Source organism: Petromyzon marinus, chromosome 6 (genome assembly GCF_048934315.1).
Source record: "Petromyzon marinus isolate PM22_M1 ecotype Great Lakes invasive population chromosome 6, UKy_Petmar_22M1.pri1.0, whole genome shotgun sequence".
Classification (NCBI taxonomy): domain Eukaryota; kingdom Metazoa; phylum Chordata; class Hyperoartia; order Petromyzontiformes; family Petromyzontidae; genus Petromyzon; species Petromyzon marinus.
Genome location: NC_133672.1, coordinates 894,253 through 920,390, shown reverse-complemented (window position 1 = coordinate 920,390; position 26,138 = coordinate 894,253). Strand labels below are relative to the sequence as shown.

The 26,138-nt window shown below is 54.8% G+C and overlaps 1 protein-coding gene and 2 long non-coding RNA genes across 4 annotated transcripts in view; 1 reads left to right on the top strand and 2 right to left on the bottom strand.

The window, feature by feature from the left end:
• The window catches only part of LOC116939713 (uncharacterized), a 51,284-nt gene extending 28,501 nt beyond the window's left edge, over positions 1 to 22,783 (bottom strand). The window contains exons 1-2 of one of the 2 annotated variants that reach the window (XR_012940163.1): positions 21,569 to 22,783; positions 20,999 to 21,120 (exon numbers count right to left, since the gene is read on the bottom strand). This is a non-coding gene — a long non-coding RNA (uncharacterized LOC116939713). Of the gene's footprint in view, positions 1 to 20,998 lie in introns of both variants that reach the window. The other variant, XR_004402456.2, reaches the window with a different exon arrangement.
• Positions 1,982 to 19,688, bottom strand: LOC142922570 (uncharacterized). Its single transcript, XR_012940164.1, has 2 exons — positions 14,795 to 19,688; positions 1,982 to 14,711 (listed from the first exon to the last, which is right to left on the bottom strand). It is a non-coding gene; the product is annotated as an uncharacterized LOC142922570 (long non-coding RNA).
• A 324-nt stretch (positions 22,784 to 23,107) lies between the features above and the next one.
• The window catches only part of BCL11A (BCL11 transcription factor A), a 62,761-nt gene continuing 59,730 nt past the window's right edge, over positions 23,108 to 26,138 (top strand). Inside the window, exon 1 of the mRNA XM_032948470.2 lies at positions 23,108 to 23,604. Within this exon, the coding sequence (XP_032804361.1) occupies positions 23,550 to 23,604 (55 nt within the window). The 5' untranslated portion in view covers positions 23,108 to 23,549. The remainder of the gene's footprint in view (positions 23,605 to 26,138) is intronic.

Here is a 26,138-nt window from a genome sequence, read left to right as displayed (position 1 = left end):
CGTATAGCCTTAACTGACTGTTGGGGCAAGTGCGGTTAGCGAGCACCTATGAAAGCCGACACGGCACGCGATGGGGTGGGTGGCCAGCACCACGCCGGACCGCCTTTTATCGCCCTAGTGGCGATGTTTACACACCGCACAAGGTACTCATTTGAGGCTGAGTCGACCTAGGGGCGGGCCAGGACCGGTTCATATAATCGCCACTGGTGTTGGCCGTGAGCGGAAATCGAACTCGGCGACCCCGTTCATAACGCAGCACGCTCACCGCTACACCACCGCTCCCACAGCATGTGAACACTCGCGTGAACACTCATGGGCACAGACTACGTCACTGTACGCGAGTGCCTATTACGACCGGTACGGCGCCCAAGGGGAGATGAGGCTGATTTGAAAAATTACAGAGCCAATAGCCTCTTGTCACATGCACGTGAATAGTTCACGAAGATCATAGATAATCGAATAATGGTCAAGTTAGAGGCCAGTCAACCACGAGATCAGGCTGGATTTAAAATTGGATTTTGTTGCATTGACCACATACAAACTGCCAATTAGACATTCCAAAAATACATTCCCAGTATGCCCAGCTATTGTAGATTACAATACACGCATTTGATTTAGTGGTAACTGATCCAGTCGTTAAAACTTCACAAACCAAGATCTTTGTTAGAAAAACACACATATATACAAACATTATCTCAATAATGAATATAAGATGGAACAGCTCCACTGGGCTTGCATCAAGTAACGCAATAGACATGAGAAGATGATTCCGACTCGGAGATATATACATGGTTACCGACGCTGTTGAGAAAATATTTTCCAAACATTCGCTTGGAGAAATGTAGGCATAATGGGACCTCCTTTGCCAGTACCAAAATATGAGAATCGGTTTTCCCCTTTTCTCTGGCAACAAAACAGCTGTGTTAAGATGTTAAAACACCAAACTGAAACCTTTTACATGGAATCATGTTTGCATTAACCACAATACTTGTGGTCAGAATGCAAATAAAAACATACTCTGATAATATATGTGGCATTGTCTTGAAACTTATTGGTCCACACCAGAGACAGCTTTCTTTTGAGCCTCGTCTCAAACGGTGTGAGACCAGAGGACGTCAAAAGGCGTATACAGCTCAAAGACAATGCATGATCAGAGTAATGAGAGCTCGGGTTGAGCATCTACATCATGGGACCTCATTTGCCAGTCCCAAAATATGGGAATAGGTTTTCCCATTTTTTTCTGGCAACAAAACAGGTTGCCAGAAAGAAGGGGAAAACCTATTTTCAAATGTAGGCATAACGACGCTTGACGAGAATATTAAACATCTCGGATTCGCTGAATGACAAAGTCATCGTGACAACCATCGGCAAGTGGTCGGATTTAAATCACGGAAATAACTTCACAAAGCAAGCGGCAGCAGTGGGGCTGAGATCGACTTACGGGGAAAACCAAAGTAACGTGCAACGCGTTCACAGGACACACTGAGTGAGTTGTTTGGCGGGGCACCATCGGACACGACAACAGAGTTGTCCGTGTGTTTAGTGTCTGAGTTCAGTGTCTATGTATCGGGTAATCTCTGAATGCGGGCCGGGGTCAAACTGATGACGTAAAGAGGCGAGCGAGAGTGGAGGGGAGGGGGGTAGCACCTCGCCCTGCCACCACACAACAAAGACCCCCCGTATAGCCTTAACAGACTGTTGGGGCAAGTGCTGTTAGCGAGCACTTATGAAGGCCGGCACGGCATACGAGGAGGTGGGTGGCCAGCACCACGCCATGTCTCTCCAGTGGTGATATTTTTACGCACCAGGTACTAATTTGACTCGACCGAGGGGAGGCCCAGGACCGGTTCAGATAATCATCACTGATGTTAGCCGTGGCCGGGAATCGAACTCGGGTGGCTAGGTTCGTAGCGCAGCGTGCTAGCACACACACATGCACACGCACAAAGCATTATCACCAGACACTCTCTTCACATCACGATTGTCATACGGAACGTTGCAAATTTACTAATCCTGACGGACGAATTAACATACAAATAATCATACATATACCCTGCATCTCACATATACATAACGCATGCTCTCTACACATGTCATACGCATATCCGGCAGTGGATTGACAAGGGACTTCACATTTGTATATTCGTGTGTGTTATTTTAGATGCACGCATTGCACAACCAGTGCATAACATGCTGAACACGACACGTGCGAGCATAATGGAATTCCTCGATTACATAACGTTACCCGTAACACAACACAGTACACACGCACTCACAGCCTACAAACACGTAGACTCGCCTCTCGTGCGGCTGTTCTCACACCGGTGGGAGAAGTGCTGTGAGCGAGCAGTTGTGGATGCGGCCGGCACGCCACAAGAGGGGTTGGATTGTCTAAATAACACGGTGGTTCGCCTTCGTATCTCCACTGCTGATAGATACACAGCACGTCAAGTACTCATTTGAGGCTGAGCCGAGCTAGGGGATGCCCGGCGCCGGTCCAAATATTCACCACCGATGTTGGCCGTGAGTGGGAATCGAACTCGGCTTTCCGGCATCGTAGCTACACTACCGCTCCCCGTCAACCATAATTACACACGCGCGAGTCTTACCGAAGCACTTACAACACGGGCCCACAGTTTGTCCCAACTGGAAATTAACCGAGCGAGTCTTTGTTGAAACTTTTTTTTTAATATGCAAAAATAAATCTATAAGCGGAGGGGAAAAACATATGACACTCGGGCCTCTAGCGCGGAATGCATTATAATTCGTGAGCGTTTAAATTGCACTCACGCTGTGCACTTTCCTGCGGTGGCGTTATAATGATTTCTCTGTCGCTCGCCACCGCTATCTGTGAACCTGCCACGGGGCTGCGAGAGCCGCGCTCCGACTCCGCTCCGTGTACACAGCCCACGAGCAACCCACGAGCAGCAGCAGCAGTAGCAGCCTCGCGAAAGCTGCCAATGCATCGTCTGACCCTTTTAATTGTGAGTTGGGAAAGTGTCAGAAGCTGAATAATGAAACACTCGCGCGCACACAAAGACAACGGCCCCCCGTATAGCCTTTAAAATATCTATGAAGGATAGCACCACGCCCGGCCGCCTTTGTCTCCCCAGTCGGGATGTTTGAACACCGCACCAGGTACTCATTTGAGGCTGAGTCGTTCTAGGGGAGGCCCAGGGCCAATACAGATTATCGTCACTGGTGTTTACCATGATCAGGAATCGAACCCGGGTGGCCAGGTTCGGAGCGCACACGAGCACACACGAGCACACACGTGTACGCTCGCACACAGACACGCACGAATACCACGGAGGGATCAAGTTGGACATTTATTTTCAAACTACGGTTCTTGCTTACGCGTGTTGCTTTCTTTAAATGGCACCGGCACACACACATACAAAGAACCCCCGTATAGCATTAACAGACTGTTGGGGCAAGTGCTGTTAGCTAGCACCTATGAAGGCCGGAACGGTACACGAGGGGATGGGTGGTCAGCACCACGCCCGACCGCCTTTGTCTCCCCCGTGGCGATGTTTACACACCGCACCAGGTACTCATTTGAGGCTGAGTCGACCTAGGGGAGGCCCAGGACCGGTTCAAATAATCGTCACTGTTGGTGTTGGCCGTGAACGGGAATCGAACTCGGTAGCCGGGTTTATAGCGCAGCGCGCTAACCGCTACACTATCGCTCCCCCCACACACACAAAAACACACATACACACACGCGCACATACACGCAAAGTGATCAAAGACAAGATCACCCGTACAGTCTTAACAGGCTGTTGGGGCAAGTGCTGTTAGCGAGCACCTGTCAAGCCCGGCGCGACGCACGAGGTAACGGGCGTGGCAGGAAACCACGCCCGACCGCCTTTGTCTCCCCAATGCTGATGCTTTATGCACCTCGCCAGGTACTGTACTCATTCGAGGATAAATCGACTCTGGGGATGTGCGCTTTTATGCACACAAATAAAAAAGATCCCCCATGCAGTTTAGCCTGCGTAGACTGTTGGGGAAAGTGCTGCAAGCGGGCACCTAATACGGCCGTGATATACGCACAGAAACACGCAGAAACACACACACAGACACACACACGCACTCTACCGTATGCATCACCACCCCCACCGTCCCGTCACAATCCTCCTCCTTCCCTCCCTCCTCCCCCCACTCCCATACCCCACGCAACTGCGAGGGCGCCGCTGGAAGGGAAAAAAAAGGTCTGCAGTCGTTTTCCCTCGACAGCAAATTCCTGAAGCGAACGCGGCTCCGAGCGAGTGAGCCGCACCGCGACAGCGCGCGTGCTCTCGCGCGGCGCGTGGGGAGCGGTGGCGCCGTGGTTCGCCAACTGCTCAACAGAACCCCGACAACCTCGGTTCGATTGCCGACAGTGGCGAAAATCATCGGGATGAGGTTGTGCAGGAACCCGAGGTCGCGACTCGGCCTTGGGAAATGAGTTCCTTGGGAATAGTGATGTGGCCGGTCGTGGTGCTATCCTGCCTCGCATCCCGTATTCCGTACCGGCATGGAGAGGTGCTCGCGAACAGCACTTGTTCCCAGCGGTCTCTACGGATATGCGGGGGAGTTTCGTGTCTATTTAAAATATTTGTATGGCAGTTATTGCTCGACGACAGCTGAGCAAGTCGGTGAACTGTGCCGTTCCCATCATAGTCGGGAATACGACGAAGGAGGCGTCGTTGCAACCCGACATTTGCCACCGACAGAGCGCCTCCACGTGCAGCCAGCGATACGGGCTTTTTCTTCTTATGCCTTTGTCGTTGTTAAGACTTTGAACATTGTCGTAAAACACCAACGCGTGTGCAACTGCAATGCAACCTTGGTTGCGTGCGTGAGCATGCACTCCTGTCGCTCGTGCGCGCACAGTCCACGTTGCATGGACCTCGAGTCGTCCAGGAAACGTCTTAAGTGAGTCTCAAGCCACTTTTTCGAGAGATTCCTGCTTTAGTAATTTGACAAATCCCTTCGAGAGTGACGACAACATCCCACGTTTCCGTCGACTCACGGCTCGCGGGTGCTCGCAGTTGGCACGGCGCACGCGGCCGTGGTGTGGGCAGCCCCACACCACGGCCGCTTTCTTTCTCACGAACGCGAAAAGCCAACATGTCAGGTGCTCGTTTTACGGCTGAGTCGACCTAGGGAGGCTCTCAGGAGGGCATCCTGCAGCAATGTACATCTCAAACCGCGACTGTCAGCAGGAGTTGGTGGCGGATGTAGGCGAGCGTGCGCGCGAAGGCCAGCGACTCATTCCCAGCAGCCAGACGCCACTCATCAACAGACCACCCCCAGCCACGACTTGCCACTGATGTCTATGATGTCTATGAGATCTGAGACTCGAACCCAGGCCGCCGAGTTCGTGACTAATTATGCGCATTCCTGCACACTCCAACTGCCCGCAACACACAAAGACAAACATATCCCTATAGCCTGCACAGGCTGTTGGGGAAAGTGCTGCTAGCGATCACCTGTGAAGGCCGAAGCACGCCACGCGCTCCCAGGCGATCCGCTGTGCAACTCATTCAGCCGGGCCGGCCAATCGCAGCCCCTGCACTGCTTCTGTACTGCCGTGCTGCCCTGCTGCCCTGTTGCCGGCACGGCAGAACAGGTCGGGAAATTGCGCGGGTCGCCACGACACTGGCCGGCTCGTGGTGAGCGCAACGTGGAGCGACTTCAACTGAAACGTCGACAGGGCCGCGTGCGCCGCTTCCACGGCGACAGGGAGGACGCACGCGCGCAATGCTCCATCGCGTCGTCACGCAGCCGCGATCGGGGCGAGCACGCGAGACGCGTCGGTCTGACGCGCACCGTCTGTCAAACCTCTCGGGATAGATGCCCGTTCCTAGTCGTTGTTTTCTTCTCCAAACGTATGCACGGTGAACTTCTTTCGCACAGCACGTGGCAAAGTCGTGCTAATCGGAGTTGCGGTGGAAGAGCTAATCGAGGAAAACTCGCACGTCACGTATTCATTTGTTTCGCGAGATAGAACGTGACAGGTTTTCGTTTGAAAGATGACAACGACTCGGCTGCTCTCCCGCATTACGCGAGTTCCCATCGCGTTCCCGAGCGCATTGAGCGGAATAAGCAGCAGCGACGTTTGGTGAACGCGTGGCATCGCCCCCTCTCCCCCAAATCGCTACACCTTGATCACGGGATGAAAGCGAACACGCGGAGAGTAAATAATTATCGTAGATCAAACGCTTTGCTAACGGGTGATTAAACACACCGTCAGGTTCACGCGCATCGCAGACACGTCGCGTTCATGCGCGGTGACTTCTGACTAAATGCGCACGCTCGGCTGCGTGCAAAGTTTGGGGCTACAGTCGAGGGTTGACTCTCACGACAAGTTGATGAGACCCACGGATCCGCTTGCGCTCGTAACGCGCCAGCATCTCGCAACCGTAGTCGCTCGAACATCAACACCGACACCACAAAGGTCCCCCGTAAAGCCTCAACAGACTGCCGGACCAACAACCCCGTAGTGCTACTGGCACGTAGGGAGTTATCACACGTGGTGTGACAAGTGTTTACACACCACGTACACACCATGTACACACCACGCACACACCAAGTGCACACACCATGTACACGCCAAGTACGCACCATGTAAACACCGCACACGTAGTAGAATTACAAACCGAGTTCGTACGTAGATTGTTCCGATTGAGTCAAAAATAACAATTGGATGAAGAAATCACTTTGCATGCCTTTTGAGAGAAAACAAGAATCCGTGAGTCTGCGCTTCGTGAAAACCTCGATCGTGTGGCGATAGCACGCGATCGCCTGCTGCCGTGAAAGCCTGGAGATGCGAGCCGTGACCATCAGTATCGTGAAGGGAGATCCGCCCGTTCTCTCACCTCTCAGGCTTCTCGTCACAACCCAGGGGAGAGGAAGTTCCGGCTCTTCTTTATCAAGGAAGGTAACCGCGCGTGCCATTGGCACTTTGCCGTACCAATACATTAGTGCAAGGTGTATTATGAGCCGACGTTTCGGGAAAAGGTCCGTATTCCAAGCAGATGCAACACGTGGTAAGACTGCGTTGTAGAGCTATCATGGAAATGCAAAGCCCTGTTGGAGTAATGGCATAGTACGACGATTATCGAGGCACCTACTGAGGCGTGATGTAGTCACCACCACAGCCGCCTTTGTCTTCCCAACGCTGACTTTTACACCAGGTAGTCGTTTAAGCCTGAGTCGACGATGCATGAACCAACGACCGATTCAGATATCACTCTCCCCCTCATGTGGTGAGATATATAACTTTAGTTGCCGAGTTATTGGAGCGATGAACTAAAAACAGCGCCGCCACCTCATCCTACACACAAGACAAAGATCCCCGTATAGCCTTCACAGACTGTTGGGGCAAGTGCGGTTAGCGAGCACCTATGAAGGCCGGCACGGCACACGAAGGGGTGGGTGGCCTGCACCACACCCGGAACACATCGTCTCCCTCGTGGCGATGTTTACATATCACACCAGGTACTAATTTGAGGCTGAGTCTACCTAGGGGAGAGCCAGGACCGGTTCAGATAATCGTCACGAGTGGTGGCCGTGAGCGGGATTCGAACTCGGGTCGCCGGGTTCGTAGCGCAGCGTAGCGCTAACCACTGCACCCTCCCACGCCAACGCTCCCTCAGTACACACACACACACGGACATATGCAGTACACACACACGGACATATGCAGTACACACACACTCACGGACACAAACGCTTGGACACCGCTCTGCCACGCGTGGCCACAGCTGCGAGTGTCGGGGGCCCCATGACCGCGTGCTTCTCTTCACATTTCTCCAACATCCTGAGTGCGTTAACTATTGGCAGTGTGGTGGAGCGGTGGCGCAGCGGTTAACGCACCGCACGAAGAACCCGGACAATTGCGTTCAATTCCCGGTCACGGATAACATCAGTGGCGAGTGGTGCACGAACCGGTCCCGCATACCTACGCCTATCAACAATCCTGAATGACCGGCGCGGCGAAGTATGGTCAAGCAGTCGAAACCTCCGCGCGGAAATCCGTCATCGTAGCTGCGGATTAACAAAGGGGATGTGAACGAATGTGATGCGCTATTCAGCTGTGTGTAGTATTCGACGTGCCGATGCAGAGGTTGATGCCCAAAGGCTGCGCCGTGTCGAGTCACAAGGCGGCTTCATCGCGAAGCGTCGGGGCACGGCAGCTCGGCTGTGGTCCGCCCAGGCGACGGACGGGATGGACGTCTTCTTATTCTCCTTCTTCTTCACTCCTCTTGATTTATCCGCGCGAATCCCCTTCGAGATGCCGCGGTGTCTCTCTCCGCACGGGAGAGCCCGCGCGCCACTACGCGTGGACGCAGTTTGGAGTCGCCAGTTGTTGAGTCGCGAGTAGTTTCCGAACGCGCCCTCATTGACAAGAGCCGTGACGCGAGGGCACAGCACCCCATAGTTCACAACAGCAAGGGTCTTTAACGTCTGACATAGATTACAACGGCCGCACTTTGGTCGCATCATTCACCGTACACATTTTCTTCGCTGGTGCAGGGATCAAAACGACGGTTCCGTGCCAAGATGGTGATCGTTGAGCTATGGAATTGGAGGAGCGGTGGCGCGGTAGGTTCAGGCGCTGCGCTATAAACCCAGCAAACCGAGTTCGATTCCCGGCCACGGCTAACATCAGTGGCGAGTGAGATCTGAAACGGTCTTGCCCGCCTCCTTCCATCCACCGCCCACATTCACCAACCCGCATTGACCGTCGCGGTGAAGTATGGTATGGTCACCGCGACCTCCACGACTGACACGGCGTGGAGATGCCTTCGTCCAGCGGTAGCTTGGCAGAGGATCGAATTCGTATTAACTGAGTTTAACTTGCCGTCGAATAGACGGGGAATTGTGGCGAAGGCTTTACGATTCGCTCTCATCGTTGACTCTATGCAGTGGGCGCACATCACGCACATGGAGTCGATCTATAGCAATCAGGCGCGTGCCTCGTGCCTGTACGGGGGTCTACGTGCTCCCTTCTGCACACTGAATCGCTTTCAAACCCCGTTCTTTATTTTCCGCCTTTACTGCTCTATTAACCTTTCCTGCCGTCTCAATCTCATTCTCCGGGACATACCTACACGTGTGACACGTTGCGACTTTAAAGTGACGTTCACGCACGCAGGCTGAGGAAGAGATATTGCAAGGGTAGCCGTGGTCCGTGCATGCACAAGTGCGCACACAGACGTACACCCTGCACCCACAGGCGTACACGCTGCACACCCTGCACACACAGACGTACACGCTGCACACCCTGCACAAACAGACGTACACCCTGTACACACAGACGTACACGCTGCACACCCTGCACACACAGACGTACACGCTGCACACCCTGCACACACAGACGTACACGCTGCACACCCTGCACACACAGACGTACACGCTGCACACACAGACGTACACGCTGCACACCCTGCACACACAGGCGTACACGCTGCACGCGCTGCACACGCGGGCGAAATCTGTGTTTCGCACACAGTGGGAAATTGAACATTGCGGGCTTCGATCAATAGAAGCTGGAAACCTAGAAACGATATCCGCATCCGTCGATGATTTGTTAGAGTGGTATTCCAGTAGAACGATAACGGCCAATGCGGTTAGGACATTGCAGACACTTCAACACACACACACGGACGCAATGCGCGGCGCGTCTCAGCGCGGTCCGTGCGAGCCCCGTTACCAGAGAGATCACTGCGTAATTGCGTAATTGCGCAGTACTGGGCGCTCGTCGAGTTGTCTCGGAGTTGTGCGGGGAGGTGGAGGGTGGGGGCTGTGGTTGCGGTGGTGAGATTTCGGATTTGCGATGTTGAGGGCCCATCGGAAGATTAATTCCAAGTGTGTAATACTAGAGGTCTAATTATGAGCACTATTAATGCGGCGAGAAACGCGCCCATTGATCAGCGCGGCCTGGGCCCATGCCGCCCGCGTGACGCGAGCGCGCAACTGGCCCAGACGCCGGATCCAGTTTCCCTCCCAATCCCCTCCGCCACTCAGCCCCCCTCCTCTACCACCCCCTCCCCCCCGCTTACTGCCCCGCCCCCCGCATGCACCCAACTCGTCTCCTCCAGTCTCTCTGGAACCCACGAATCGGACCACAATCAAGTAAGCAGTTATTTTGACAATGTAAATCTGATTGCCTCGGTCCAGCGCGACGAGGCTGGAAAACAATACGCGCGGGCCATAATTATACCGCGAGAAATATACTGTTACGCGTCGCAATTACATAATAATACCGGCCGGTTATGTATGTCAATTACTCCTCATTGTCCGAACCGCGTCCCCGCGTAATCACGAGTTAACAGTGGCCGTGAACAGAGGCGGCTGCAGGGAGAATGAACGCGGCATGCGACGTTCACGCGTCTCAACACGCTCACGCACAGAGACACACACACACACGTGTCATTTATTGTTTTGTTTTCGTAAAGGTGCAGCGAAGGCACATTTATGGCCGTGGTTTATACATATCTAAAATCTTTATTTCTATTGAATTAATTAATTACTTGGTCTTTACATACCATATATATTCATTTTTACCCGAGTTTACGCATTGTGCAAGCTGCTGTCACTGCATATCATTTGTAGCGCGACATAAGCACACACACACACAAAGATCCTCCGATATCCTAAACAGACTGTAGGGGCAAGTGCTGTTAGCGACCACCTATGAAGGCTGGAACGGCACACGACGGGGTGGGTGGCTTGCACCACGCCCAGCCGCCTTTGTCTCTTTAGTGGCGATGTTTACACACCGCGACAGGTACTTATTTAAGGCTGAGTCGACCTCGGGGAGGCCCATGACCGATTTAGATAATCGTCACTGGCGGTGACCGTGAGCGGAAATCGAACTCTGGTCGCCAGGATCGTAGCGTAGCGCGCTCACCGTTACACTACCGCTCCCCACACACGCACACTAACACACGTGTTCATATACAAACGCGCACACACTCACAAGCACGCACACACACGCACGGACACGCACACACATGCACGGATACACACACGCACCGGCACACACGCACGGGCACACACGCACGGACACACGCGCACGGACACGCACACACACGCACGCACGGACACACGCACGGACACACACACACGCACGGACACATACACGCACGGACACGCACACACGCACGGACACACACACGCACGGACACGCACACACACGCACGGACACATACACGCACGGACACGCACACACACACGGACACAAGCACGGGCACACACGCACGAACACACACGCACGGACACACACGCACGGACACACACGCATGGATACACACGTACGGACACACACGAACACACACGGACACACACACATGGACGGACACACACACACGCACACACACGCGCCGTGCTAATGGTCGTTTTATTTACCGCGAGCGAGACAACGCCAACGCCGAACACGGCGCGCCGCGACTCGGCGCAGGGCTCTTATCGCAGCGCAATTCAGCTAAATACGCAGCCGACCTCTAATGCGCATTCGCCAGCTCTAAACGTGATTGATATTCATAGCGGACACTTTTATTGCATTATGATTGCATTTATGTTATTTATAGCTGCGGGTGTCGTGTAAGTGCATACGCCTTTCCGTTCAGAGGCGCTTCCAAATCTCCCAAATCAGCAGCACATCCACATCCCAAACGCGCGACGCGTCCCACGCCAAACCTCTGCCGGTCGCATTTTGATTCCCATGGCTTCAACGTGGTAGGTGAGACAAGAGCAGGGTGGGGGGGGGGGTCTTTTGGTTGGACGACTGCAAAGAAGACTGCAATCTGAGTGATTGTGGGGAATCTTTCGTTGCTGGGGGGAGGAGGGGGGGGGGATGAAGGGGCTGCGTGTTGCAACCGAAGTCGTGGGGTTCAATCGAGATGGTTGGTGGTGAGCGGGGGGAGGGGGGGCTATGCTGCGTGAAGTGTAAGTGGACGGTCAATAATGTACGTCGTATCTGGTCTCAAACAATTGTCTGTTGTTATGTACACACACAAACACGACGGCCTCATATAGGCTAATGGCAATCATGTCAGCGTGCGCGAGTGCACACAAAGGGCTGTGTCTACAGAGACGGTGCCTCGTGGCGCACTGCGTGGCGGGGTCGCCACGGCCGCGCGCAGCGGAGGGCCGCGGCCGCGAGATCCGTTGCAGCAAAAATCCCCGGCGCGGCTCCCTCCTCCTCCTTCCTCCTTCCTCATCCTCCTCCTCCTACCTCCTCCTGCTGCTAATGCCGCGTGCGGCCGCGCGTTAAAGCGGCGACAAAGCGCGCGCTTGACACCGCACGGACGGCGCGCGCGTTACTCACACACACACAGTTAACACACACACATAGGTAACACATACACACAGGTAACACACACACAGTTAACACACACGGGTGACACACACACACAGGTAACACACACACAGTTAACACACACGGGTGACACACACACGGGTAACACACACACAGGTAACACACACACAGGTAACACACACACAGGTAACACACACACACGGGTAACACATACACTGGGAGTGTCGTGCTGCCAGCTATGGCTGCAGCTTTTTTGTCGTACGTGTTATGTATATCGTTTATTGTTAAATTTAAAATCACAGTTCCTATGATTACTGTTGTTACATTGTTTTTAAAGCTTTATTTTGGTGATACGAAAACATATGGTTAATCTAAATTGTCTTGTGATTGTTGTTGTTGGCTTGCACCACATTGTGATTTTTGCACACAGCGTTTTAATATTTATTTTGTGTGGAATATTTGCTGGTTTATTCCAGGATGTTTCTGTTGCGCATCGTCGCTTTGGGATGTTCTGTGTTCATATTTTGTTTGTTGCGGTTGCACCCGACTTAAGAGCCGCATGGCTCACAGGGCTATACCTAATAAATGCAACTTGAAAACTTGAAACACACACAGGTAACACACACAAACGGGTAACACACACAGGTAACACACACACAGGTAACACACATACACGCAGGTAACACATACACAGGTAACACACACCCACAGGTAACACACACACACACGGGTAACACACACACAGGTAACACACACACAGGTAACACACACACAGGTAACACACACACACGGATGACACACACACACACCGGTAACACACACGGGTAACACACACACAGCTAACACACACACACACACAGGTAACACACACCCACAGGTAACACACACACAGGTAACACACACACACAGGTAACACACACACGGGTAACACACACACAGGCAACACACACACAGGTAACACACACACAGCTAACACACACACACAGCTAACACACACACACACATGACACACACACACGGGTAACACACACACGGGTAACACACACACAGCTAACACACACACACACGGGTGACACACACACACACACAGGTAACACACACAGGTAACACACACACACGGGTCACACACACACGGGTAATGCACAAACACGGGTAACACACACACAGCTAACATACACACACACACGGATAACACACACACGGGTAACACACACACACGGGTAACACACACACAGGTAACACACACAGGTAACACACACACGGGTAACACACACACAGCTAACACACACACACACGGATGACACATACACACGGGTAACACATACACACGGGTAACACACACACAGGTAACACACACACACAGGTAACACACACAGGTAACACACACACACGGGTAACACACACACAGGTAACACAGACACACGGGTAACACACACACACGGGTGACACACACACGGGTAACACACACACGGGTGACACACACACACGGGTAATGCACACACACACAGGTAACACACACACAGGAGTCATACACACACACACGGGTAATACACAGGTGATACACAAAGACATCACCCCCCGTATAGCCTTAACAGACTGTTGAGGCAAGTGCTGTTAGCGAGCACCTATGAAGGCCCGCGCGGTACACGAGGGGATGGTTGGCCAGCACCACGCCCGACCGCCTTCGTCTCCCTAGTGCTTATATCGATACACCGCACCAGCCATTAATTTTAGGCTGAGACGATCTAGGAGAGGCCCAAGAACGGTTCAGATATCGATCACCACTGTTGTTCGTGAGCGAGAATCGAACTCAGGTCGCTAACCACTACACTTCTGCTCCCTACACATACACACACACACGTGCACATGCAGATCACACACACACACTGCACATAGAATACATGCACACGGATTACACACACAATACGCACGCTCACACACACGGGGGTTACACACACAATACCACCCCAAGTATTGTCACGTTCACACGTGTGTGTGTGTTCGCGTTGGAGTGTCACTCGCCAGCTGAGCCGCTCACCTACCGCACTCAGCCACTCACCTATCGCACTCAGCCAATCACTTACCGCACTCAGCCACAAACCTACCGCACTCAGTCACTCACCTACCGCACTCAGCCAATCACTTACCGCACTTAGCCAATCACTTACCGCACTCAGCCAATCACCTACCGCACTCAGCCAATCACTTACCGCACTCAGCCACTCACCTATCGCACTCAGCCACTCACCTATCGCACTCAGCCAATCACTTACCGCACTTAGTCAATCACCTACCGCACTCAGCCAATCACTTACCGCACTCAGCCACAAACCTACCGCACTCAGTCACTCACCTACCGCACTCAGCCACTCACCTACCGTACTCAGCCACTCACCTCCGCAATCAGCCACTCACCTACCGCACTTAGCCAATCACCCATCGCAATCAGTCAATCACCTACCGCACTCAGCCACTCACCTACCGCACTCAGCCACTCACCTACCGCACTGGGCCACTCGCCTACTGCAGTAACATGCAGCGACACGTGCATGTCAGCACCACGTGCACATCGTCCGGTAACGTGCGCGTTCTCCACAACGCACATCGTACTGTGTGGTGCGCGTCATGCGGCTGTGACACGAAACAATCGCGCGATCGTGACTACTTGTACGTAAAATCGTGATTTACATGATCACTGTCATCATCAATAGCCATGGTCAATCCACTGCTAGATAAACGCCCCTCCCTCCAATCCCGCGGCAACATCTCGCGATCCCGCGACAATCCACCCAGCACCTGCGCGCGGGCCGATTTCATTGACCCATCTCCTCGCTGATGTTTCCCTTACACAGTACTCTATATACATGTGTGTGTGTGCGTGTAGTTAGATCGTGGTTCATGGCAACGTGAGTATGCTTTGGCTGTCGGGAAGCGCATCATGAATCGGTATCAAAGCGCGGTGATGCATCGGTAGCTGTCAATCACGGCGCGGTCACTTCCTCGTGCGGGAAATTAACTCGGATCCGGGAATCATCAACGAGGTTGTGCGCAGAGAGAGAGAGTGGATTATTAAGTGGCTTATAGCAGGCACGGGATGCTTTAATTATACATTGCGCGGGGTGCGATGTAAGCGCATGCAATTCACTTACACGGTGCTTATTGGTTAATGACCTATATATATCGCTTAGGAGAGGTGTGCAGAGGTGACACTGTGGTTAGCGCGCCGCGCTATTACGAACCCGGCCACGTGAGTTCGACTCCCGGTCACGACTAACACCAGCGATACCGAAACCGGTCCTGCAGTACCATCCGCACTTCACAAACCGAGGCGGCGAGCAGGAGGGGCCCTTCATCCAGCGGTGGATTGAGAAGAGGATGTGACAATTGCGAACACGGAGCGGAGAGCGAACGCGATGCAGGCCGATCCGGGGTAGGGGTGGGGGGGTGGCGTGCCCTGCGCTGTCGCTTCGTGCCGGTCTCGTCAGGGTTACATCGGCTTCGTGTTGCATTCACAGCCAGCAAGCACCGTCTTTGCCGTTAATACATCGCGCGTACATTCGTTCATCGATTATCGCTATGCGTACACGCATATATCAATCGTGCAGATTTGAAAGATGAATATTAGGCCCGGGTGATTGCGAACGCACGATAAGTGTCCACTCCGCACTCGGAGCGCAACAATTCGATTGCAATTGCAGCGCATTTGAGTCACAACGTTTCGCGAGTACATTGACTGGCGCACACACGAATGTACACTGCTCGTGTGGAACACACGCACGGACACACACACTCTCACACACGGACACACTCACTCTCGCACAGGGACACACACACACTCACACACTCGCACACGGACACACACACTCACACACGGACACACACACTCCCACTCACACATGCACACACACACTCCCACTCACACATGCACACACACACACTCCCACTCACACATGTACACACACACACTCCCACTCACACATGCACACACACACTCCCACTCACACACGCACACTGACACATACACACACTCACACATGCACACACACTCCCACTCACACATGCACACACACACAGTCCCGCTCACACATGCACACACACACACTCACACTGACACACACACACACGCACACTGACACATACACACACTCACACGCATACTGACACACTCACACACGCACACTGACACATACACACACATAACAACAGCAGCCGCCGTTCGCCGCTACGTGGCGGTGTCGTGAGCACGTCGCCTGTGCCAGGCCAGGTGCACCCGAGGCCACGTGTAGTTGTGGGACGCTCTCTCACAGAAATGTCAGTGAGATGAGATGACGGGCAGATGCAACACTTTATTTTAAAACCGAGTAACCACGGTATACAAACACACACACACATACACACTCATATACATATACAAACACACATACACACTCATATACATATACAAACACACACATAAACACTCATATACATATACAAATATATTCCCACACAAGACAACGGTCCCCCGTATAATCTTAACAGACTGTTGGGGCAAGTGCTGTCAGCGAGCATCTATGAAGGCCAGGACGGCACACGAGGGGGTGCTTGGCCAGCACCACGCCCGACCGCCTTTGTCTCCCCAATATTGATGTTTACACACTGCACCAGGTGTGCTACCCTCCGATTAGCACGGCTTGCTACGTACGGTACGAAAGAAGTTCAACATATATGCATACTCATTTGAGGCTGAGTCGACCTATAGAAGGCCCAGGACCGGTTAAAATATTCACCACTGTTACTGGTTGTGAGCAGGAATCGAACTTGGGTGGCCAGCTTCGTAGTGCAGCGCGCTCAACTCTCCAATACCTCTCGCCACACATACACACACGTGCCCACTCAGACACACACAATTACTTACACATACTGTACTGTACACGCATACGCACACATTTCCACTCACACATACACACATGCACTCGCACACTCACTAAGACGCCCATACAACATGCAGACACCTACGATATACATTGACTAACACACATTCTCGCAGTCACACATGCATTCACGAATTCCCACACACTCGCAACAACAACAACAACCGCCATTCGCCACTAAGTGGCGGAGACGTCACCACGACGCTTGTGCCAGGCCATGTGCACTCGCAAACACACCCACACATCCACTCCTACTCACATACCCACTCATCCACTCCCACACACAGACCCACACAACAACAACAACCGCCATTCGCCACTAAGTGGCGGTGACGTCACCACGACGCTTGTGCCAGGCTATGTGCACCCTGAGGCCACGTGAAGTGTCGAACGCCCGCTGGCAGGAGGTCACGGGGCAGACCCAGGTGCCACGGGTCGACTGACTGAGATGACACACATACATCCACACACACACACCCACACATCCACTCCTACACACACACACCCACTCCTTCACACACCCACTCCCACACATACACCCATCCACGCGAAACGCTCTCTCGCACGCACGCACACACACGGTTTCGCACACACACACACACGCTTTCGCACACACATACACGCTCAGATACAAAACACGTACACTTTAACGCACAATTTAACTCATAATAAACACAACGATCACCCATATAGCATTTAACAGACTGTTGGGGAAAGTTCTGTTAGCGATCACATATGAAGGCCGGAGTGGGTGGCTAACACCACGCCCGAGCGCCTTTGTCTCCCTAATGGTGATGTTTACACACCGCATCAGGTACTGTACTCATACAAGGCTGAGTCGACTTAGGAGAGGCCCAGTCCTGGTTCATAAACTTGGCATTGTCATTGGTCGCGAGCTTGAATTGAACACGGGACAAAGGGGGTTTAAGCGCAGTGCGCTAACCACTTCACTACCGGTCCCCCCCACACACACTGACCCCGCACACAGTCACACATAAACACACACGCACACTCTCTCCATACACACTCCCACAAACACACATTCATACTCTCACGCACAGCACACCTTCACAGACACGTACACACGCACCACCACTCACACTGTCTCTCATACACACACGCACACTTTTACACACACTCTCTCACATAGTTCACGCATGCACTGTCTGTTACACTCACATACTCTCATATAGATTCACACACACACACTGTCTCCACACTCTCCAGCGTGGTGAAGTATGGTCAAACACTGTTTCACACCCTCTCTCACACTCTGACACTCACAAGACAAATACAAAGATCCCCCGTATAGCCTTAACATACTGTTGGGGTAAGTGCTGTTAGTGAGCAACCTATGAAGGCCGGCACGGCACACGAGGAGGTGGGTGGCGAGGAGGTGGGTGGCCAGCACCTGACGCACACTCACAAACTTACACACCCACACACTTACACACACACACACTCACACACACACTTACACACTCTCACACCACACACACACTTACACACTCTCACCCACACTCACACTTACACACTCTCACCCACGCACACACATACACACTCTCACCCACACTTACACACTCTCACCCACACTCACACACTCTCACCCACACTTACACACTCTCACCCACACACACACTTATACACTCATACCCTCACCCACACTCTCACCCTCACACTCTCACCCACACCCTCACCCACACCCACACTCACATCCACACTGACAACCTCACCCACACTCTCACCCTCATACACACTCTCACCCACACTCTCACCCACACCCTCACCCACACCCTCACACACACTCTCACCCACACCCTCACCCACACCCTCTCACACACACTCACCCACATCCTCACACACACCCTCACCCACACTCTCACCCATACCCACACTCTCACCCACACCCACACCCTCACACTCTCACCCTCACCCACACTCTCAACCACACCCATACCCTCACCCACACTCTCACCCACACTCTCACCCACACTCTCACACACACCCTCACCCACACCCTCACCCACACCCTCACACACACTCTCACACACACCCTCACCCACACCCTCACCCACATCCACACCCTCACACACACTCACACACATTCTCACACACACCCTCACCCACACCCTCACACACACTCTCACATACACACACCCTCACCCACACCCACACCCTCACACACACTCTCACACACATCCTCACACACACCCTCACACACACCCTCACACACACCCTCACCCTCACACACACCCTCACACACACTCTCACACACACCCTCACACACACCCTCACCCACACACACACCCTCACGCACACCCTCACACACACCCTCACCCTCACACACACTCTCACCCTCACACACACCCTCACCCATACCCTCACCCACACCCTCACACACACTCTCACACACACACACACCCTCACCCATACCCTCACCCACACCCTCACCCTCACACACACTCTCACACACACCCACACCCTCACACACACCCTCACACACACCCTCACACACTCTCACCCTCACACACACCCTCACCCACACTCTCACACACCCCTCACACACACCCTCACCCACACCCTCACACACACCCTCACACACTCTCACCCTCACACACACCCTCACACACACCCTCACCCACACTCTCACACACACCCTCACACACACCCTCACCCTCACACACACCCTCACACACTCTCACCCTCACACACACCCTCACCCTCACACACACCCTCACAAACACCCTCACCCTCACACACACCCTCACACACACCCTCACCCACTCTCTCACACACACCCTCATACACACCCTCACCCACACCCTCACACACACCCTCACCCTCACCCACACCCTCACACACACCCTCACCCTCACACACACCCTCACCCTCACACACACCCTCACCCACACCCTCACCCACACCCTCACACACACCCTCACACACACCCTCACACACACCCTCACACACACCCTCACACACACCCTCACACACCCTCACACACACCCTCACACACACCCTCACCCACACCCTCACACACACCCTCACACTCACCCACACCCTCACACACACCCACACTCTCACACACACCCTCACACACACCCTCACCCTCACCCACACCCTCACCCACACCCTCACACACACCCTCACACTCACCCACACCCTCACCCACACCCTCACCCACTCACGCACGCGAGTCGCGCCGCGCTATCCACGAGCGCAGCCCGGCCCGGCCCGGCCCGCTCCGTGCGCTCTGCCCACGGCCGCGCGGCCCCGCCGCGCCACCTCGCAAAGGGGCCGCCTCAGCCCTCGCCTCGCCGCTGATCAGCGCTGCCTGACGGCCGCCCAGACATCAACATTAGCCGCGAGCAGATGGAAAGGGGTCGCGGTACGGGTCAAGGTCGGCCCCGCCTGCCATTGATTCGGCGGTTTGATGGATGGCGGCCGCCTCGCCCCGGCACCCGGCCCTAGGTCCGGCACTGGGAGCGCAAACAATTAAAAAAAACACAGAGAGAGAGAGAGAGCGGCCCGGGACAACGACGCCGGTGCCATGAACACACAGACAGCACCCCCCCCACCACCACTCACTCCACCCAGCTCCCCACACCCCCGCGCCCTGTCTCAACACCACGAACCCCGCCGGTCACACACACACACATATATATAAATCACTAGAACATACCTAGCACATTTTTAACTTATAACATTAGGCCATTACTTATTTACTAATTGCAGTGTGAGGTGCGCGCGGTGTAGGCGCCCTCCCTACCCGCACGAGTCCCGGCGATGACCACGGAGCTCCTCCGCTGGCTCTCTGTGGCCCGCGTCCCCTCGCCCGTACACGCCGCCCGTCAGGAGCAGCGCGCTTTGCTGAACGCGCGTTCACGTGTACTGCACGCCCGATGCCGACAGTAAACCTCCAGTACACCTCCAGTACACCTACAGTACACCTGTGTAAACAGCGCCGCAGGTGAGGCCCGCGAACCGCGCGCGCGGCGTGGATAGCGGAGAGGGGAACGCGGTGCGGGGGCCGCCCCGCAACGCTCGCTGCCCGACCCCCCTCCCCCCCGTGGCTCTCGGTATGTACTTCGGTGTACGGCTGCGACGGGCGGTTTCCGATTTAAGTAAATAAATAAAATAACTTGCTGCTGCTGTTGTTGCTGGCGATGCCACCGCTGCCTCCTCCGCCGCTGCTGCTGCTGCTCGAGCGATGTCGAGAAGCGAGCGAGATGATGCCGAGCGGCGCAGCAGCGCATTAGCTGAGCGCGCGAGATCCCACTCAGAGCGGCGCGCCCAATAAATAACACAGCGCGCGCATAACATTACACACATTACACACCCGGCGTCTCTTGCTGCATGCGCCTGTGTGGTGGAGCACGGCTGGGTAGAGTGGCGGGGGCTGCTTTGTGTGCTGGATGGCTGGCTTCGGCAGGGTGGTTATTGGAGAAAGAGGTAGGGGGGGGGAGATGTAGGGATGATAGTGGCTGTGGTAATGGTGGTAGTGATGATGATGCCGGTGTTATGAAGGGTTGAAACAAAGTGTGGGTTGTAGGAGGTGATGTTGAGGAAGTGCCCCGTGGAAGCGTCTGTGTGCAGCGTTATCTATCCATCGGATGCGCGTGCTGCTTGATTGAAATCGGCGCTTTGACACACACGGCGGTCACGTGTGTGTTTATTTTGGACGCGGACGCATCCGCACATCCAAGCGTGCGTGTTTGGCGTTTTATATATTTATTTAATTACTGTATTTCGCAGTGTCCATCGCCTTCACCGCTTCTCGCCTTCAAAAGAAGAGCGGGATCAATATTGTCTGCGGGACTGAGAGAGTGAAAACGGCTCCTGGATCGATTCAATCCATGCCGGCTAACCTCAGAGGCACCCAACGTCTACTCAGCCGGTCACTTTAATGGGCTGCCTGGTCAATAATGCAGGGGTCGCCAGCCTTAACCCCGCGCCGTTTCGCCTGCCTGACTTTGAAAGCCTTTGAATAATCAGACCGAGGTCACAGGCATGGCTAACTTCAAGCGTGGAAGGAAACACTGATCGAAGGCATGTTCACTAACATACAAAAGTAATTGTGCCTACGGCTCATTTTTTTCGTGGAAGCCCTCCTTTCGAGCAAAGCGAGAGGCTCTGTTGTCCGCGAATCGATGGTTATAATAGAAGCCCGCGCTGTTTTGATTGTCCAGATCAATTAAAATGGTAAGCGTGCGACGGTGGCGACTCCGCGTCTGTGCAGCAGCCTCGGTACGCGCGGCTATCTCTCTCTCTCGCCCTCTTCTCTCTCTCTCGCGCGCTCTCCCTCTGTCTACCTCTGCATTTGTTTTGCCTCTCCCTCTCTCCCTCCCTTCTCTCTGCCTCGCGGGATGTATCGGCGATGGACCCGCAGCCAGCGGATGCATCGGCAACCGCTCCTCTGCGGCCGCGCGCAGCAGAGGCAGCGGCGGCGACAGCGTCTGAAGCGGCCAGGGAGGGACCCCTGCGCGCCGCGCCGAGACCCACGTCTCGCGTGGCGTCCAAGTTCGAGTTGAGGGGTGGCGGCGGCGGGGCTCGAGGTTGGGGAGGGGGGAGCGGCGGGGCGGGCGGGGTGGAGGGAGGGAGAGGTTGGGGGAGTGGGGGTGGCGGTGTGGCAGAGGGCGGGAGGCGAGGCTGCTGGGGGTGAGGGTGGAGAGAGGGAGGGAGAGGGTTCTGCGCTTTGTGTGTGCCCGTGCGTGCGTGCGCGCGCGTGTGCGTGAGTGTGCGTGCGTCTTGGGAGGATGGTGAGGGTACGTGAGAGTGCGTGAGCCCGCGCGCGCGCGTGTGTGTGTGTTGGCAGGGAGCGAGAGGGTGCCGAGGGTAGGCGCGCGCGTGCGTGTGTCGGCGAGTGGAGGCGAAGGCTGGTGAGGAGGGTGCGCGCGTGTGTGTGTGTGTGCGCGCTTGGGGAGGCGGAGGAGGGCGGCTGGGAAGCGGCGAGCGGGAGGCGCGCGGGGTGGTGTCGTGCGGAGGAGGGGATGCGAGGCGAGGCGAGGGGAGGGAGCAAGGATAGGGGAGGAGGGGACCGCGAGAGAGGGACGCGCCGAGCCAGTGTACTTGAACTTAGAGGTTACATTCCCCCCTCGCGCGTCGCATCACGGCAGCGCTATCCCCGCAATCCGCGTCCCACCTCCTCCCCCCTCTCTCCCCACCCCCTCAGCCACCCACAGACCCCCCCGTCCTGCCCCCGCCCGCCATCTTTGTATTATTTCCGATTTATTTTATGTCGCGCGCGGCCATTGAGGAGCTGATTTTCTCCGGACCAGAGCCGCGCTCGTCGATGTGACCACTGGGCGAGTGCGGCCACCATGTCGCGCCGCAAGCAGGGCAAGCCGCAGCACCTTAGCAAGCGGGACTTCTCGCGTGAGTCCCCGCCACTCGCCGACACCGACACCGCCGCCGCCGCTGCTGCACGATCCCACTGCAAGCATTGTTTTAAGATAACCGCACTTAATATTACCGCTGCTGCTGCTGCCGCCTGCCTGCCTGCCTGCTCCCACTTCTGCCGTGACACCGAACACTTACCGCTCTGCTGTTTCGCGCTGTTCCCGCCGCCGCTGCTTTTTAAAACAAAACCAAAAACTGCTCGGCTTTGCTTTTTCTCTTCTTTGGTTCGCGTGGGCAGTTTTGAGTGTCGCCGCTCTTCGTGCTGTTCCCATCACCGATGGCTCGCGCTGTGTGCTCATCTGTGTTGTAACTAAAAACAACTGTCTCCATTCTAGGATTAATTGTGCCCAGCGTCGCTGTGATGATCCTGGTTGTTACATCGGTAGCTCTCTGTGTGTGTGTGTGTTAGGCTGTGTGCTTGCGTGCGCGCGCGCGTGTGTGTGTCATACAAACATTGCCGTGCGTTCGATGGGTTGCGGCTATTGGCGACGGACGGATGCGCTGGACAGCCGGCGTAGTCGTTGCTGCAGCGCTGGTAGCAGTGTTGGTAGTCGTGGTGGTGGTAGTCGTGGTGGTCGTGGTAGTCGTGGTGGCAGTGCCGGTCTGAAGGGTGCCTCGCTCGGGAAGCTCGCGGGGTCCGGCGCGGAGCTCGAGGCACTTCGCGCGGTGCCGACACCGCGGGCCACTTTTACGCATCCCCAGTCTCTCTCTCTCTCTCGCCTGGGTGGGGGGGGTCCACGAGTGGTGTAGTTGCCGTGCGAGTTTGGTGTTTGTTTCCCATCCTGTACTGTGATGCCAAGCCCGGTCTCTCTCTGTCGCGTGTGCTGGGCAGGCGGTACACGTGTGAGTGTGCTTGTGATGTATGTGATGGACCGATGTCTATATATCGTGCGCGTGTGTTGGCAGGGAGTGTGCGTCTGTGTGTATGTCTTGTGTTGGGTGTACGGATGTCTATTTCGTGTGTGTGTTGGCAGGGAGTCTACGTGTGTGTGTGTCACGTAGATTGTATACAGATGCTCATATCATGCGTTGGCACGGAGTGTTATTAATGTATGTCATTTAATTGGTGTACCAATGAATATATCGTGTGTGTGTTGGCAGGGAGTCTACGAGTGTGTGTGGCACGTAAGTGATGAACGAATGTCTGTATCATGCGTTGGCACGGAGTGTATAAACGTGTAACGCCATGTGTACATGTGTACACGCCGTGCTAAATACCCGCATGATGTACGCGTGCATCTGTGTGTGTGTGTGTTTGTACGAACGTACGCTTCGCTATACAGATCGCCAGTGTGTCTGTATGCCGTTAAATATGCATGAATGGATTCATGTAGGCGATGCACTCGAGTACGTTCGCATGTCGATGCGCGCCCGCATTTATCATGCATACTATGCAACGCATGTGCGTTTGTCCGCCTGTGCGTGCGTGAAGCTTCCTTGTGTATGTCTACGTTTGTAGGGCTCAGTAAAGCGACGCCGGTAGGCAGGAGAGGGCAGAAGAGGTAGTAGGCAGGAAGGGTAGTAGGTAGGTGCTGGCCGGTAGCTGGGGAGTTTGTTCCAACGCTGGTCAGCCCTGACTGGGTACGTGCGCTCTAGAGCCCCGCGTTCCGGGGGAGCCCCGTTATCTGAGTGGGCCGAGGGAGCCGGCTTCGGCTTCTAGCCGGCTTCGGCTTACAGCCGGCTTCAGCTTCCAGCCGGCGTTTCTAAATCGCTTGCGGTCCCGGCGTCCGTCCACATCTCGGTCGCGGCTACGAGCAATCACACCTCCCTTGCCCACAAGGCTCTCACGCAGGCGAGGAATGCATACGAATGCCACCATCACCGCCACTACGAATAATAATAATAACGACGACGACGACGGTGATGTTGCCGATGTTAGTGGTGGTGAAATGTGTCCGCGTGTTCGGTCGGGACAAGCTGTGCGCGTTGCGCGCCCGTGGAACCCTGTGTCGCGAAGATGAGATTCTTGAGGCCTCTCTCTCTGTCTCACCAATTCGCGTTCTTCTCTCGGAAACTCCGCGCTCACTGCCGAGGCGCCCATTTCCCCTACCCGCCGATGTCTCGGATACTGCGTCTGTCTCTGTGGACGTGCGTCCTGTAGACCCGTGTCGATGTAGAGTGAGACACGTGCGTCCTGTGGACCCGTGTCGATGTAGAGTGAGACACGTGCGTCCTGTAGACCCATGTCGATGTAGAGTGAGACACGTGCGTCCTGTAGACCCGTGTCGATGTAGAGTGAGACACGTGCGTCCTGTGGACCCGTGTCGATGTAGAGTGAGACACGTGCGTCCTGTGGACCCGTGTCGATGTAGAGTGAGACACGTGCGTCCTGTAGACCTCGTGTCGATGTAGAGTGAGACACGTGCGTCCTGTGGACCCGTGTCGATGTAGAGTGAGACACGTGCGTCCTGTAGACCCGTGTCGATGTAGAGTGAGACACGTGCGTCCTGTAGACCCGTGTCGATGTAGAGTGAGACACGTGCGTCCTGTGGACCCGTGTCGATGTAGAG